Genomic DNA, 12887 nt, shown 5'->3' with positions numbered 1-12887 from the left:
TACTGCATTATCCACTTTCAATATTATTGGTTTTTCAGGTTGATTTCCAAGTTTGTTTTAATAGTGATTTGTTATCTACTTTGTAATGAACAACTATCTGGATGAAATTTTTTTCAAGGTGCACTCTGAAAAATGTTACAATATGTCACACCTATGTACTACATAAATATTACAGTGAGTATGTACTATGTGTTTCTTCCAGGTCATTGTGGCTGTTCAGGATTTTTGGAGTACATCTATTATGTACCCTAAGTTCTTCTAGGCCATTATGGCTGGTTGTTCAAGACTTTCTGAGCACAACTATTATGTACTGTGTGTTCAATTAAGACACACCAAACAAAGAGACCAGCTCTGAGATTCATGTTCTCCCCATCATGATTAACAAATTTAGAGAGTCATATTCTTCAATTGAATCTAATAGCTGGTCTATGTTACATAAGACACACCAAAACACTTCATACTATGGACTTTTACCATCCAACATGTCAACATTTTTATAAAGCCAAACAACTGTACATAGATTAAACACAAACACCATAGTTTCGAGAACAATTGTTATCAAAATAAAAGAATAATTACTAAACTTTGATATTGTCTAAAACAAACTAGCAAACTCTGAATATGTTCTCTATGATAACTTCTACTATGCAGTCCTAATTCATATAAGCACTGTCTTAAAAACCTTTTGGAGCATGAATATTCCAGCTCTCCTCAGGAGGAGATGTTGCTGAGAGTATGTCGCATGCTAAAGAGATCCTCTTCTTATGTATTTTGTCCTTTAGTTCTTCTGGGTCTCCCAAGCTCATTCGCACTCCATCAATTACTTCCTCCTTTGCAACTTTCTTCATGATGTGCATGATATATATTGCACAATCTGGATAGTCTCCCTGTTGAGGTGTTGGGTAACTAATCATCTTTACTCTGTTTACAAGTGGAAGGCGCAGGCTCGACAAGCGTTCATTAATTGCTAACAAGCAGTATTCTGCCATAAGATTAGCATTATCGAGACACTCGTTTTTGGATACAGCTTCCCAAGTGTTGTAGTGGAAGAATTCGCCTTTCTCGCATTCATACACAAGAAGCGTCCAATGCACGTTTTGGTGTGACATTGGAATAATAATCTTCCTGGTTCCTTCCTCCATATTCCTGATGGGTAAGAAGACAGCAGTGTTTGCTGCTACTTGATGTACTGGGTCACTTAAATAAAACTGAAAAGAATTAAATTTATCAGTGTAGTAAATATGTACTGAAAATTATAGTGTAAAACACATATATGAAAGCATAATATTTGTTACAACATCAAAAAAAATTGTTTCGTTTTAGTTTCGCAGATATGCTATTCAAATTCTCAATATATAAAACAAATAAGCATGAATTCGGATTCAATGTAAAACAGTATCAGAGATATGCACTGCACTTTACAAAGACATGATGCATGTTGTTTATCGAGATAAATTGGAAAACATACCCAGCCTGTTGGATCAATGTGGAGTACTGGAATGTACTTTCTCTGTCCATTCACCGGTTGCTCATTATGATATGCTTTTTTCAGTTGGTATTGCCAGTAATTTATAAGATCTCCCTCTAAAGCCCTGTTATGTAGCAGATCTTCAAATGTCTCTGCAGATAATATGTGATGACCAATCACAGCAGGAGCTTTCCAAGCACTGTTGCTGCAAATTCAAATAATCCAAATCAATTATAAGTTTGATTCTAAACGAAGTACATAAAGTTTTGTTAAAATGAAAGGGACCTATCCAAGAGAGACTCACATTGAGGTAGCTTTGTCAAAAAAAGGAGAGAGCGCTCTTTGTTGTGAACTCAAATCCTTATAGAACGGAGATTTCCTTAGGCTCAACAACTTGCGTGCATTCTTCACTTTTTTAGTAAGTTCTTGCAGATTTGGATCACCTTTAGCTTTTCTCTTTCTCACATTCTCGCCATCCTTTTTCTGAACTTTCTCTGTTGGGCAATCTTTTTCAACTGGGTTTTCAGTTCTGGACTTTGTTTTTCGCATTTTAGGTCCCGACAGTCCTTTGCCACTAGCAAACTCAGGATCAACTCTTTTCTGCGGGTGGCTCCGAGTTACTGGCTTCTGAGGGGTGTATGTGATTTTTGGAGTAAGTTTCTTCTCCTTGGCTGAGATAGTCGGCTTTTTCTTCTCCTTGTCCATGACTGATGTAGTCGACTTCGCTATTGGTTTGACTTCATTACTCTTTGTAGCCAGCCTATCTTCGAGTCTCTTGGCAAGTGTTACGTCATCTTCCTCTGATGTTTGACTAACTCCAAGTTCGTTATCCTTCAATATACCATAAACGTAAAAAAAAACAAATGAGAGACTAAAAGCAAAAAAAAAAAATGAACAAATAGAACATATGTATTGTCGGATTCTTTTCAGTACAGAAGTTATGTACTTTTAGTTTCACTGAGTACATAACATATGTACTGTTGGGTTTTCCCATGTTACTGAACATATGTAACATAAGTGGTCCATTAAGTATTGATAAAGTTGTTACTTTTCACTTTTTTATAATTACCTTCTGTAGCTCAGAAAGAAGTTGGAGAGTCTCAGCATATGCATTAGCTTTTTCGGCGCTCATATTCTTCTTCAGTCGAGCTTCCTCTGCCTTTTCAGCATCTAAAACTGGATACTTCTGTTTGAGAATCGGCAGCATTAGTACATATGCTAAAAGCATCATTAAAAACAAAACATAAATTCATTAAACAGAAGTAGATTTAGGTACTTACAAGACTCTCTAATTGTTTAGTAGGCTGTTGCTTTCTGTCATTCTTCATTTTCTTCTTCCTTTCTACTTCATTGAATGGAATGGGATCCCAAGGTTTCTTGTTCCCTGCATTTGAAACAAATCAGACTACGAACTATTTGACCAAAAATTGATATACGTACTGCTGGTTATATGTATCAGAAGGATATATGTACTAGGTTTATAACATGTTCATACTTCTTGTTCAGGTTGCTGAAGATCAGCTTTCAAACGAGCTTGTTCAGCTGCAGCTAAAACAATTGCAGAGGCTTCATTAAGTGTAGGTGCAGTATCGATTTGAGCTTGCTCATCCGAGGGATCCGTTTGAGCTTGATCTGATGCTCCTCTAGCAACTGGAGCTTCATTATGCGCAGGCGCAGCTGCAAGATGGATTTGAGGTGGATCAGGTGCACCTAGATCAATTGCAGGCTGCTGCACCTCTTCTCCATTTTGATCACTTGGTCCTAAACCCAAGTCAAAAGTTGGTCTTGAAACTTGTGATGGAGGATCCAGATCTTTAGCATAAAATTTGTCGAAGATTTGAGAAGATTCCATTTTTTCCAAGCTTGGTAAACTACCAGTCGATGGGTACTCCAGACTAAGAATTCCTAAGGATGGATAAGGATCTCCCATAATTTCAGCTTGTAGATATTTTGAGTACTCATCGGTATAAATACCCTTCCCATGGATGGCCAGGTCAATCAGTTTCTCCATCGGCACGGTATGCAGTTCTTTGAGACTCGGCAGCTCACAAACCAAAGGCATAAACTGCATATTCGGCAACATTTCTTCAAGCGATGCACCCTACATAAATGCAATGCCAAACCGTATTATTTTATAGGATGACAAAGTATAAAATTGAACTAACTAGTGTAACGTTCAATTCGCTCACCTGTCTATCTCTAAGAGAACCAATTTCCACTTCAATATTACCCAGAACTTGTGTCGCTGCTGTTTGTTGGAGTTCAGCCTTTTCAGTCTGTTATTCAACATAAGGTGATATGTTTTTAATCAGTATTGCAGATATGTACTTGTATGTTTTTTCAGTATAGTAGATATGTACTGACAAGTTTTAGTTTTTTACAACTAAACTAATAATACTAGAAAGAATATAACTTACCTGTGATGGTTCTGGCATGCTCTTTTCCTCTTGCAGCTCTTTCACCTTTCGCTCCAAATCAGATCTAGCCCAAATTTTAAACTGTGAAACTTCAATATCGAACTGTGTGAGATTTTCTTCAGAGCCCCCCATAACAGGCATTGTTGGAGTAGCATTTCCCTGTTCATTCGACTTTTCTTGGGTATCATCTGGAATTTCCTGTTCAGCCTCTGTTACCAAGGGAGTAGTTGCTGATGGAACGGTGTCATCCAAATCATCATGCCCTTCTTCAGAGCTACTGCTAGATTCTTCTTCTCCCGAGTTTGGTTGTGGAGGTGGGTAAGCTCTGTGATATATATCATTCAAAATCTCTTCTAGGATACTCACATCAATGGGGAGGCCTTCCTCTTTCCTGCTCTGTAACTCACACCATTTTTCTGCAATTGTCAGCCTCAAATCTTCATTCTTTACTTTCAAATCCTCGAATTTTTCTTGCCAATATACTGTCAATGGCACGTCTTCAACTGGAATCCTTTGAGCAATTTCATTCAACATTTCTTTTTCATACATAGTATATTCATCCTTAAATTCTATAAAGAACTGAAAAAGTACATATAACGCACACATATAACCAGTTTTTGTATCAGTATAACATATATGTACTCAAATAAATAGTGCATATGACACACACACAATCATTTTGGTCAATCAGAAAACTGCTTTTCTGATAGTGTCCTACCTAAAACAAATCATTTAAGTATAATTATTTATGAAAACATAAATAATTATACTTAAATTCATCAACTTTAATCAGTTTTTTAGATATGTACTGGTGCATCATTGTTTCCTAAACCAAAACTACAAGAAGCATAATGAAATAAAACTTATCCTAGTAATATATATTGTTTTTCTTAGGGACTTACTGTGTATTGCGAAGCCTCCATATCCTTTAGAAACTCAACAGATATTTCTTTGATGTTCCACCTTGCCGCTCTTGGAAGGTATCGATCATCTGGTAACGTCACTGGTTTCACCAAGTGAGTATGCTCCGCATACAACAACTATGACAAAAATAACATCAATAGAATCAAATACAGAAACTTAAATGACAGTAGAGTAAATATGTACTTGGAAAAAAAAAGCTTGTACTAGATGATCGATACCAACAAATAGACGACACAACCAGTGATGTCCTCGGGAGTGTTGTAGTTCTGATTGATTTTCTTCTCTAAGAAACTATGTATCAGGTCAGGCCAAGATACATTCTTTGACTTCTCAAGATCATCAACTAAACCAAAGTACTTTTCTTTGAGTTTATGAGCATCTTTTGTTGTAAAAAACAAAATAATACACATAAACAGGCATAATTGCTTAACCATATCTTCAATTGTTTGTTCAGTTTCTACTCTTGGTATCCTGTACTCCATATCTTCATCATCTTCACTATCGGGTACTTGTTCATCATTGTCATCATCACTGTCTTCGCCACCTTCAGATTTACAATTCTTGATTCCAGTACGCTTGAGCAGTTTCAAGATGGCATCTTGTAGCATTGGTCTTGTAACCGTGTTGCTATCACCAAAGTGTCTAATGTAGAATGGTTTCTGCCTCCATCCACCACCTCCCATCAAAAAGGTGTCATCAGTTCTTCTTCCTGCCATTCTTGGCATTCCAAACATTACACCCATTTTTTCTGGTGTCGACGTGATAATGTGTGTTTCACCTCTTCTAACAAACTCAAATGTGAGCTCATTCTTGACTCGACCCCTTTTGTAACACTTCAAGTACTTTTTCACTGCACCTTCCAACTTTTCCCAATGACTTTCTTAGTACTTAGTGTGCCAGAACATCAAAAACATCTGTCCATAATAAGATTCGGCTATCTTTTCCAATTTGGCTTCACTCAAAGTATATTTACTCGCCTTCATTCTGGCAACCAGGCTATGTAATGCTGTGAAACCAGACCTATACAACTTCCTAACAGATATTGGCACAACCTTACCTGCAAAATTTAATTGGTTTTATTTCAGTGCAACATTTATGGACTACACATTCATCATCTCAAAAACACAATCAATCACTATTGGCCTTATGTACTTCATATCCAAAGCTCATTATCACATAAACAAAGAAACTGATGAATTTAGAGTACATAAACACTACAATGTCTCAGTTTTTTAGTTGTGTACTGCCAATTATGTGCCAGAAACACAAACAGTGGTAAATAGACACATAAACAATGTTACCCATTCACTACTGGACTTATGTACTGCCAAAAAACAACCTAATTAAGAAAAAACCTCAGTATTTGATATATGTACTGCTGGCTCTATGTATCAGAAATAAAATGAAACACATTGCATATCACTTTTGATTCTTATTCTACAGTTTTATAGTTATGTACTGCCAATTCTAAGTGCTAGAAACACAAAGTAGAAGTTGCATGTAAACTCTAATAGGTTTTCATAAATTTTTAGTCAGTACTTCTAATATGTACTGGTGGATCTATGTCCCAGAAACAAAAAATATATTGAAAGTGTTAGAAATAATACCTTTTTTTTGAATTGGTGCGTTGTTACTCGGTTTTCTTCGTTATCTTTTTAGTACATCTATATATTCATCGTCCGATGAACTTTTTGAAGTTTTTTTCTTCGATTTCGGTGTTTCAAGCTTTTTACTCTTTTTCCTCTTTGATTTTCGTCTTGAAATTCTTGAATCGTCTTCTGATGTTCTAGGAGCAGTGCTATCATCCATTATTGTTTCTTCTTCTTGGATTGTTCTTGTGATTTTTCTTGTTTTAACCATTATCCGAAGAGAATATAGGTTTTAGGGTTTTTCTCTATTCTTGTGAATCAGAATCGTTGTTTGCAAACTATTCTCTGAATGAATTTTCTTGTAGGGAAACTATTCTCTAAATGAATTTTGGGGTTTCTATTCTCTGTGTGAAGAGAAAAAATTTTCTCTTTGAAAATCTCTGAATGTGAAGTCTAAAAACCCCAAGAAGGTGGTTGTACGGAAAAGAAAAACCGCAAGAAGGTGGTTGATTTCACACGTGTTTAGTTCTAGAGTAAACCGGTCATTTTGCTTGTTTCAAATAACTATGGACCTAACGATAAGTCTAAAACCCGGTTGGACCCTACTATAACTAACTTAATGGACTTAGGACCAAACAGCAAATTTTCCTTTCTCAAAAGCTACCAGAAATTTGCTTGGGCTCAAGTCCACTTTTCTACTTCTTTCAATTGAAAGAAAAGCCAAGCCTCTTATTTGCGACTCCATCTCAATTGCAATTTCTCGAGAAAAAATTGCGCTTCATGCCTTCATGACCCTTCAGTGATCTGTGTAAACTTAATGACAATTGAAACACCTTTCTTCATCATCATTACGGTTGATGGTTTCTGCTTGCTATACCCTATGAATGGGCTAAAATCAAACTTAATTTGATTGTTGAATTGAAAACAAATGAACTGAAAATAAGTTGCTGTTGCATATTACATGGGCTAATAACAAGTAAAATTGGAATAAAATTTAATTTAGTACAATTCTCCTCTACTAAAACTGAATCGAGTTAAATCAAGGGACGGGCTACAGACTCAATTGGCCTGGCCCCTTCATAGGCCCGTCCCTGGCTTTGAGCACGCCGGATCCAGTTAAGTTTGGTTTCTGCTGCTTTCAGCGTTTCGTACTGGATACCCCGTCTTTGAGCAGGCCAGGTACAGTTAAGTTCAGTTTCTGCTGCTTTCTGCGTTTCTTACTGGATAGAAGTAGGGATGAGCCTGCATGACAGTAAATAAGCAAAACCATAAATCACGTTTACTTTTCGTGAAGAAATTCATTTGTTCAAGAATTTGTAAACCGGCATGGACATTATTAAACCCAACCGCATTGCCCAACAATTTCATCTGTTGTACTCATTTGTTGGTCAAGTGTCGGATAAAACATGAATACAAACTGGAAAAGGTTGGCACTATGACAGTGACATATGAATTCTCTGTTCAGAACAAGGTAGCGAAAGGTTAGGGAATGTTACCATAGCTTCTTTCGCCGTTGGCCTCTCCTGATGATCATACTGCAGTAACTTGTCAAGAAAGTCCACAGCCTAAAACAAAATGCCAGTGAAGTTAGTAAATGTGCCAAGTTGGATAATACAGTTTCTACCTACAACTGCTAAAAGAAAAAATTAACCTCAGGAACTGCCAAATGTTGGTTATCAGCATTAATGAACTTTGTCAATGGTTTCCTACTGTGCCTGAAAGAAAAAAGAAAGAAAAAAACATCAATATTTCTAGGTAGCATTATTACAAGTACACAACTCCGAAACACGAGTTTTTAGGGCTATTCTAATAACCTCCCAACGAGGGCCTCTAGGTGTGGGTCCAACTCCAAACGATATTTCTTAAGGTACGAGTGCAATTCATCCGTTCCAAGTACCTGTAAAAGTAAAATGAAGATAACTAGAATTTCAGCAGATAAAATGAATAAGAAGATGATTTCAAATCAATTAGAAAACGCGAACAATTATTTAAATACCTTGGCAATTTTGACTAGTTGATCATAATTATCGTGCCCATAGAAAAATGGCTCTTTGCGAAATATCTGCAAAGCACAGGAATAACCAATAAGGAATGGTAAGAGTAACAACGGTAAGGCTTGGTAGAACCTAAAATATGCCCGAACTGAAACAGAACAGGCTTAAGATAACTAATATAAAGGCCACACTAAAGTTTCAGTGACCAACCACTGGATTATGAAACTCCTGGGCCGTTTCACAGAGGCAGGAAAATTAGGGGTCACCTATTAGATTTAAATCATCAAAAAAGGTCAAGGAACCAGTGGCCATCACCGGATCACCTAGTTTCCTGGGGTTTGGTAATCCAAGAGTTAGCCCACATTGAAAGGCGGATCTGGACACCTGTTCATATGGATAATGTGCCTTACATGAGCCGCCACTTTCAAAGCACAAGTTTTGCAAATACTCACCATTCCAGCAAACATACAGCCAAGGCTCCACAAATCCAAAGAGTAATCATAGTCTTGCAAATCAACAAGAAGCTCTGGACCTTTGAAGTATCTGATAACCAAAAACAGTTAATAGCCACAAAAGAAAGGTGAAAGGAACAAGGCATGCAATGATAATACAACCAAGACAAATAGGATGCAATATGAAGGGTACAGGCTGGTAGGTTAGTTCAACAAGCAGAAAAGCAAAATTTCTGTTTTGCATTTGTGGCACAATTTTAGTGAGACGTGTCAAATAGAACATTCAAGCTTGTATTATTTAAAAGTTAAGCCCTTCAGGGAAGCATATGAACAGGACAATCCTTGGCATCTCTTATTCTTCAGAAGATCATATGACATACAAGATGTTTCATTGGATATCATGTTCTATAATCAATCTGGAGCAAAAGTAAGGTGTAAGTAATAGTCTTGCCAAAAATTGAGAAGAAGCATTTAGTTGAAGTGAAACCCTCACAGTAGGGCAAAATCAAGTACTTAGGCAAATACAAAAAGATATATCGAGGGGTTCTGAAACTAAGGGAGATCGTCAAAATATGAAAATATTTCCTAATGTCTCACGGTATCAATGTATCATGATGGACCTCGTCAAAGTCAAATACAGCTTACACTAAAGGCTAACAAACAAAACGTGCAAACAAGAACTCGAGCCACTCGGCCGCTCCAACACTGTTGCTTTGTAGTAGCTAATAAGCATTTGTTTTCAGGGCTATATGATGTAATAGAATATTTGTTTAGCGGTTATCCATCTTGCCGGAAAAGCAAAACTCATTACCTAACTGATAAGTTTCCAAATTTTCACAACGGAAAATTTATCCATTACCCAATTAATCCATCCAGGATAATCAATCGGAATTAGTCACTCTACATTAGCATGTTAAGCAGTAATTTGAAAGTAATATCAATAGAGTATGTTCAAGAACTTATACTTGAAAATACTGTTATAGCAAATGCACCGTTTTCAGCTACCTACTAGTAATTAAGTCCAACATAATCTGCTCCCTTCAACTTATACGGTGATAATGACTGCAGCATATCATCCCGATGCGCTACTAACAGTAAAGTTCTAAAATCCACTAAAAATGCTTGCTAATATGCAATTATAAACTATTTTCATTCAGCTGGCAGATCATCACGAGGGAATGGCGACTTGTGTAGAATACATAACCTAACATAACTGAAGGTAAACAATAGGAAGCAAACACACCTTGAAGCAACACGGACATTGTATTCAGTCCCAGGATGATAGAACTCCGCAAGACCCCAATCAATAAGTCGAAGTTTTCGTTGCTCGTGATCAATCATTACATTGTGAGGCTTTACATCTCGATGCATAATACCTTGAGAGTGACAATAATCTAGTGCCTATATGGAGAAGCGTAGGTTAGATAATGAACGAAATCAAAATCAAAATCAAATAAATGGCAACCAAAATATTCTGAATTTACATATGAGTATTGTTCTAGAGGAGGTTGCCAACTGGAAGTGGCTGAAATTTGAATAAAACAGGCAAAAATTAAAAACCAACAGAACGAAATAGTGCAGGAATGTAACTAGATACTAGCAATGTAACTAGTCACATCCATATAAGTTGTCGGGTCATTTCTGTCGAAGCCTTTCCTAAAATTTCCATCATCTCCCTTTAAGTATATGAAGATCAGTTTGTTATACTATATTGAGGAATGATAATAAATTAAAGAATGAGCTTTACCATGTAGATCAGTGATCCTTAACCCCAACATATATAGGTAATATGATAAGTTGCCAAGAGGTGCAATTTTAAGTGCCAAAAAGGAACGCAGTGGGCAGTTTTTCTATTATCATGGAGGAAGAATGCTGCCAATTCAGAAGCAGTATATTGAAGCTCGGGTTTCAAACAAGTTTCTCCAGGAACAGCCACGTAATAATGGAAAAAAAGTGTACTTTAGACGTAATTAAAATGCAGTAATGCAGAACTACTTGCCTTGAGCAGTTCATAGATGTAATATCTGATGTCGTAATCCGTCAGTGTTGGATAAAGAGTTTTGAAATCAGTATTGTTGACATGTTCGAATATTAGACTAGGGGTCTTTGATTGCTGATCTCTGACAATATCCAACAATTTCACAATATTTGGACCACCACATAGATTCTGCAATATCTTGATTTCCCTCTTTATCTGCAGTTCCATTGGCAAAAATCAAATTAGAGGTGCAAACTCAATCAGCAATCTATAATGAGTCAGTAAATGCAACAATCTAACAAAGAAAGAAAAAAACAATCTGCCCCACATGAGCTTGCATATCGTTCTGTAGATAGGATTCACACTTTGGCTGATGAGAGACTCATAAATGACTTGCTCTACTCTATATACTGCATCAGCAAATCCATTGACGAAAATACTTAAACACCAAAAACAACTGTCAATCTTAAAGTTATTCAATGAAGATGGTCAATTTGTTAGCTACGGTAGTTGCCAGTATTTCAAATCGCATTACAAACCCTAATCTCGTTCTTTTATTCTGGGTTCCAAGTAAAATTAACTTATCTAAACAACATCAATTTTTTCTGTTAATTAGGAAATCACAACAACAACAACAACAATCAAACAAACAAAAAAAAAAACGAAAAAAAAAAAGCAAGAAATTGATAACAACCAAGATTTAGAATGGAAAAAATGACTGACCTTTTTCTTCTTAACAGGTTTAAGAATCTTAATAACACAACGTTCATTAGTATCACAACGAACACCTTCAAAAACCTCACTGTATTTCCCCCTTCCGACCTTCTTTACCACTTCATAATCATCTTGCTCTCTATAACAAACAAAACCAACAAAAGTTCAGAAATTAAAAACTTCAAGAAAACACAAAAGTACCGAAAATATGAATGAATTAGTTTACCCCCATTGAACGGTAAGGGATTCATAATCAGAATACTCTTTAGGTCGAACAACGTTAACATCAGTATAAACCCTAGCTTTTGAGGTGGCACCAGGCCTCCTGATGGATTTTCCAATTCGCTGCGCCAGATTTTCAGATGGGGGGTTGGTAATATTTAATAAAAATCAAAACTTTGCTGCAGTTTCTGGGTTTTCTTGTGAGAAAGATAGATTTAGATACAGAGGAAGGAAGGAGGGAGAAGAAGAAAACCTTGAAGAATCAATTGAATTCAAGGAGGGGCCTTCTCTCCTCTTCTCTCTCTTTCTTTCTCTATCTTTGCACTGCTGTCGGCTGTTGATTCCCAAAATAATTTATTTTTTGCTAAACGGTCCGCGAGTTATAATCCCAAAGGTGTCACTATCCATCCATAAAAAACCCATCAAAACAAAAATAACACAAAAAATCCATAAAAACAAAAATAACACAACATGTATATGGTTAAATCAACCCAATTTTTCGAAAGCTGGCAGATGAGGAAATTATCGGTTATCCGTCCAGCGTTGTTGAGATGCAGCACGACGGCATTCCGTTCTGCGACTGCTGTTGCGTCGTTGGTGCTAATGGAGCCAGTCGCGTTGTGCAAATGAAACACAACATTTGGGTCTGTGATTGTCACGCTGCTTTTGTTGGTGCCAATGGAAGCGATTGTCGTGTTTTTATAGTTGTGTGATTGTATTACCATGTTTACGTGTTAGATTGGGGAGTTCTTTAGCTATACTTTGCAAAGCATCGAATGCTTTTGAGAACAATTAGAAAAGTAAAATGCAATTTAGTTCTCTAGTTAGTTGGCAGTTCTGGGATTTTGTAGGATCAGCGTATTCAGATGAGAATTGTGGAATGGGTTTATGGGAATCAAAAACAATTTCAATCCATATACATTTGCGCAACAGGGATGAGTATTAAGTTTAAGTATGGGTTATTTGAGACCCAGAGTCATAGACTATAAGTGTGTAATTTTTATTTAGATGATCCACAATTAAACTACGCCACACCACTGGGGTTCTTCGTGACCGACAACTTGCCATTGTATGTAAGGACCTGAAGCTACTCTTGATCTCTAAGGATAGAGATAGACCGGGGAGAACA

At 36.6% G+C, this 12887-nt stretch overlaps 1 protein-coding gene across 1 annotated transcript; it reads right to left on the bottom strand.

Moving 5' to 3' along the window:
- Nucleotides 1-7259: 7259 nt before the first annotated feature.
- Nucleotides 7260-11923, bottom strand: LOC113291196 (casein kinase II subunit alpha-4, chloroplastic-like; the record flags this gene model as incomplete). The annotated part of the gene is made up of 10 exons (XM_026540757.1): nt 7260-7640; nt 7895-7963; nt 8050-8113; nt 8213-8295; nt 8395-8460; nt 8845-8935; nt 10088-10245; nt 10844-11038; nt 11546-11675; nt 11763-11923. Coding segments are annotated over 10 exons (1068 nt in total), but the record flags the coding sequence as incomplete, so codon positions are not given.
- Between the last annotated feature and the right edge of the window lie 964 nt (nt 11924-12887).

This window comes from Papaver somniferum, chromosome 6 (assembly GCF_003573695.1).
Source record: "Papaver somniferum cultivar HN1 chromosome 6, ASM357369v1, whole genome shotgun sequence".
Taxonomy (NCBI): Eukaryota; Viridiplantae; Streptophyta; class Magnoliopsida; order Ranunculales; family Papaveraceae; genus Papaver; species Papaver somniferum.
This window is presented reverse-complemented; position numbering and strand designations above follow the sequence as displayed.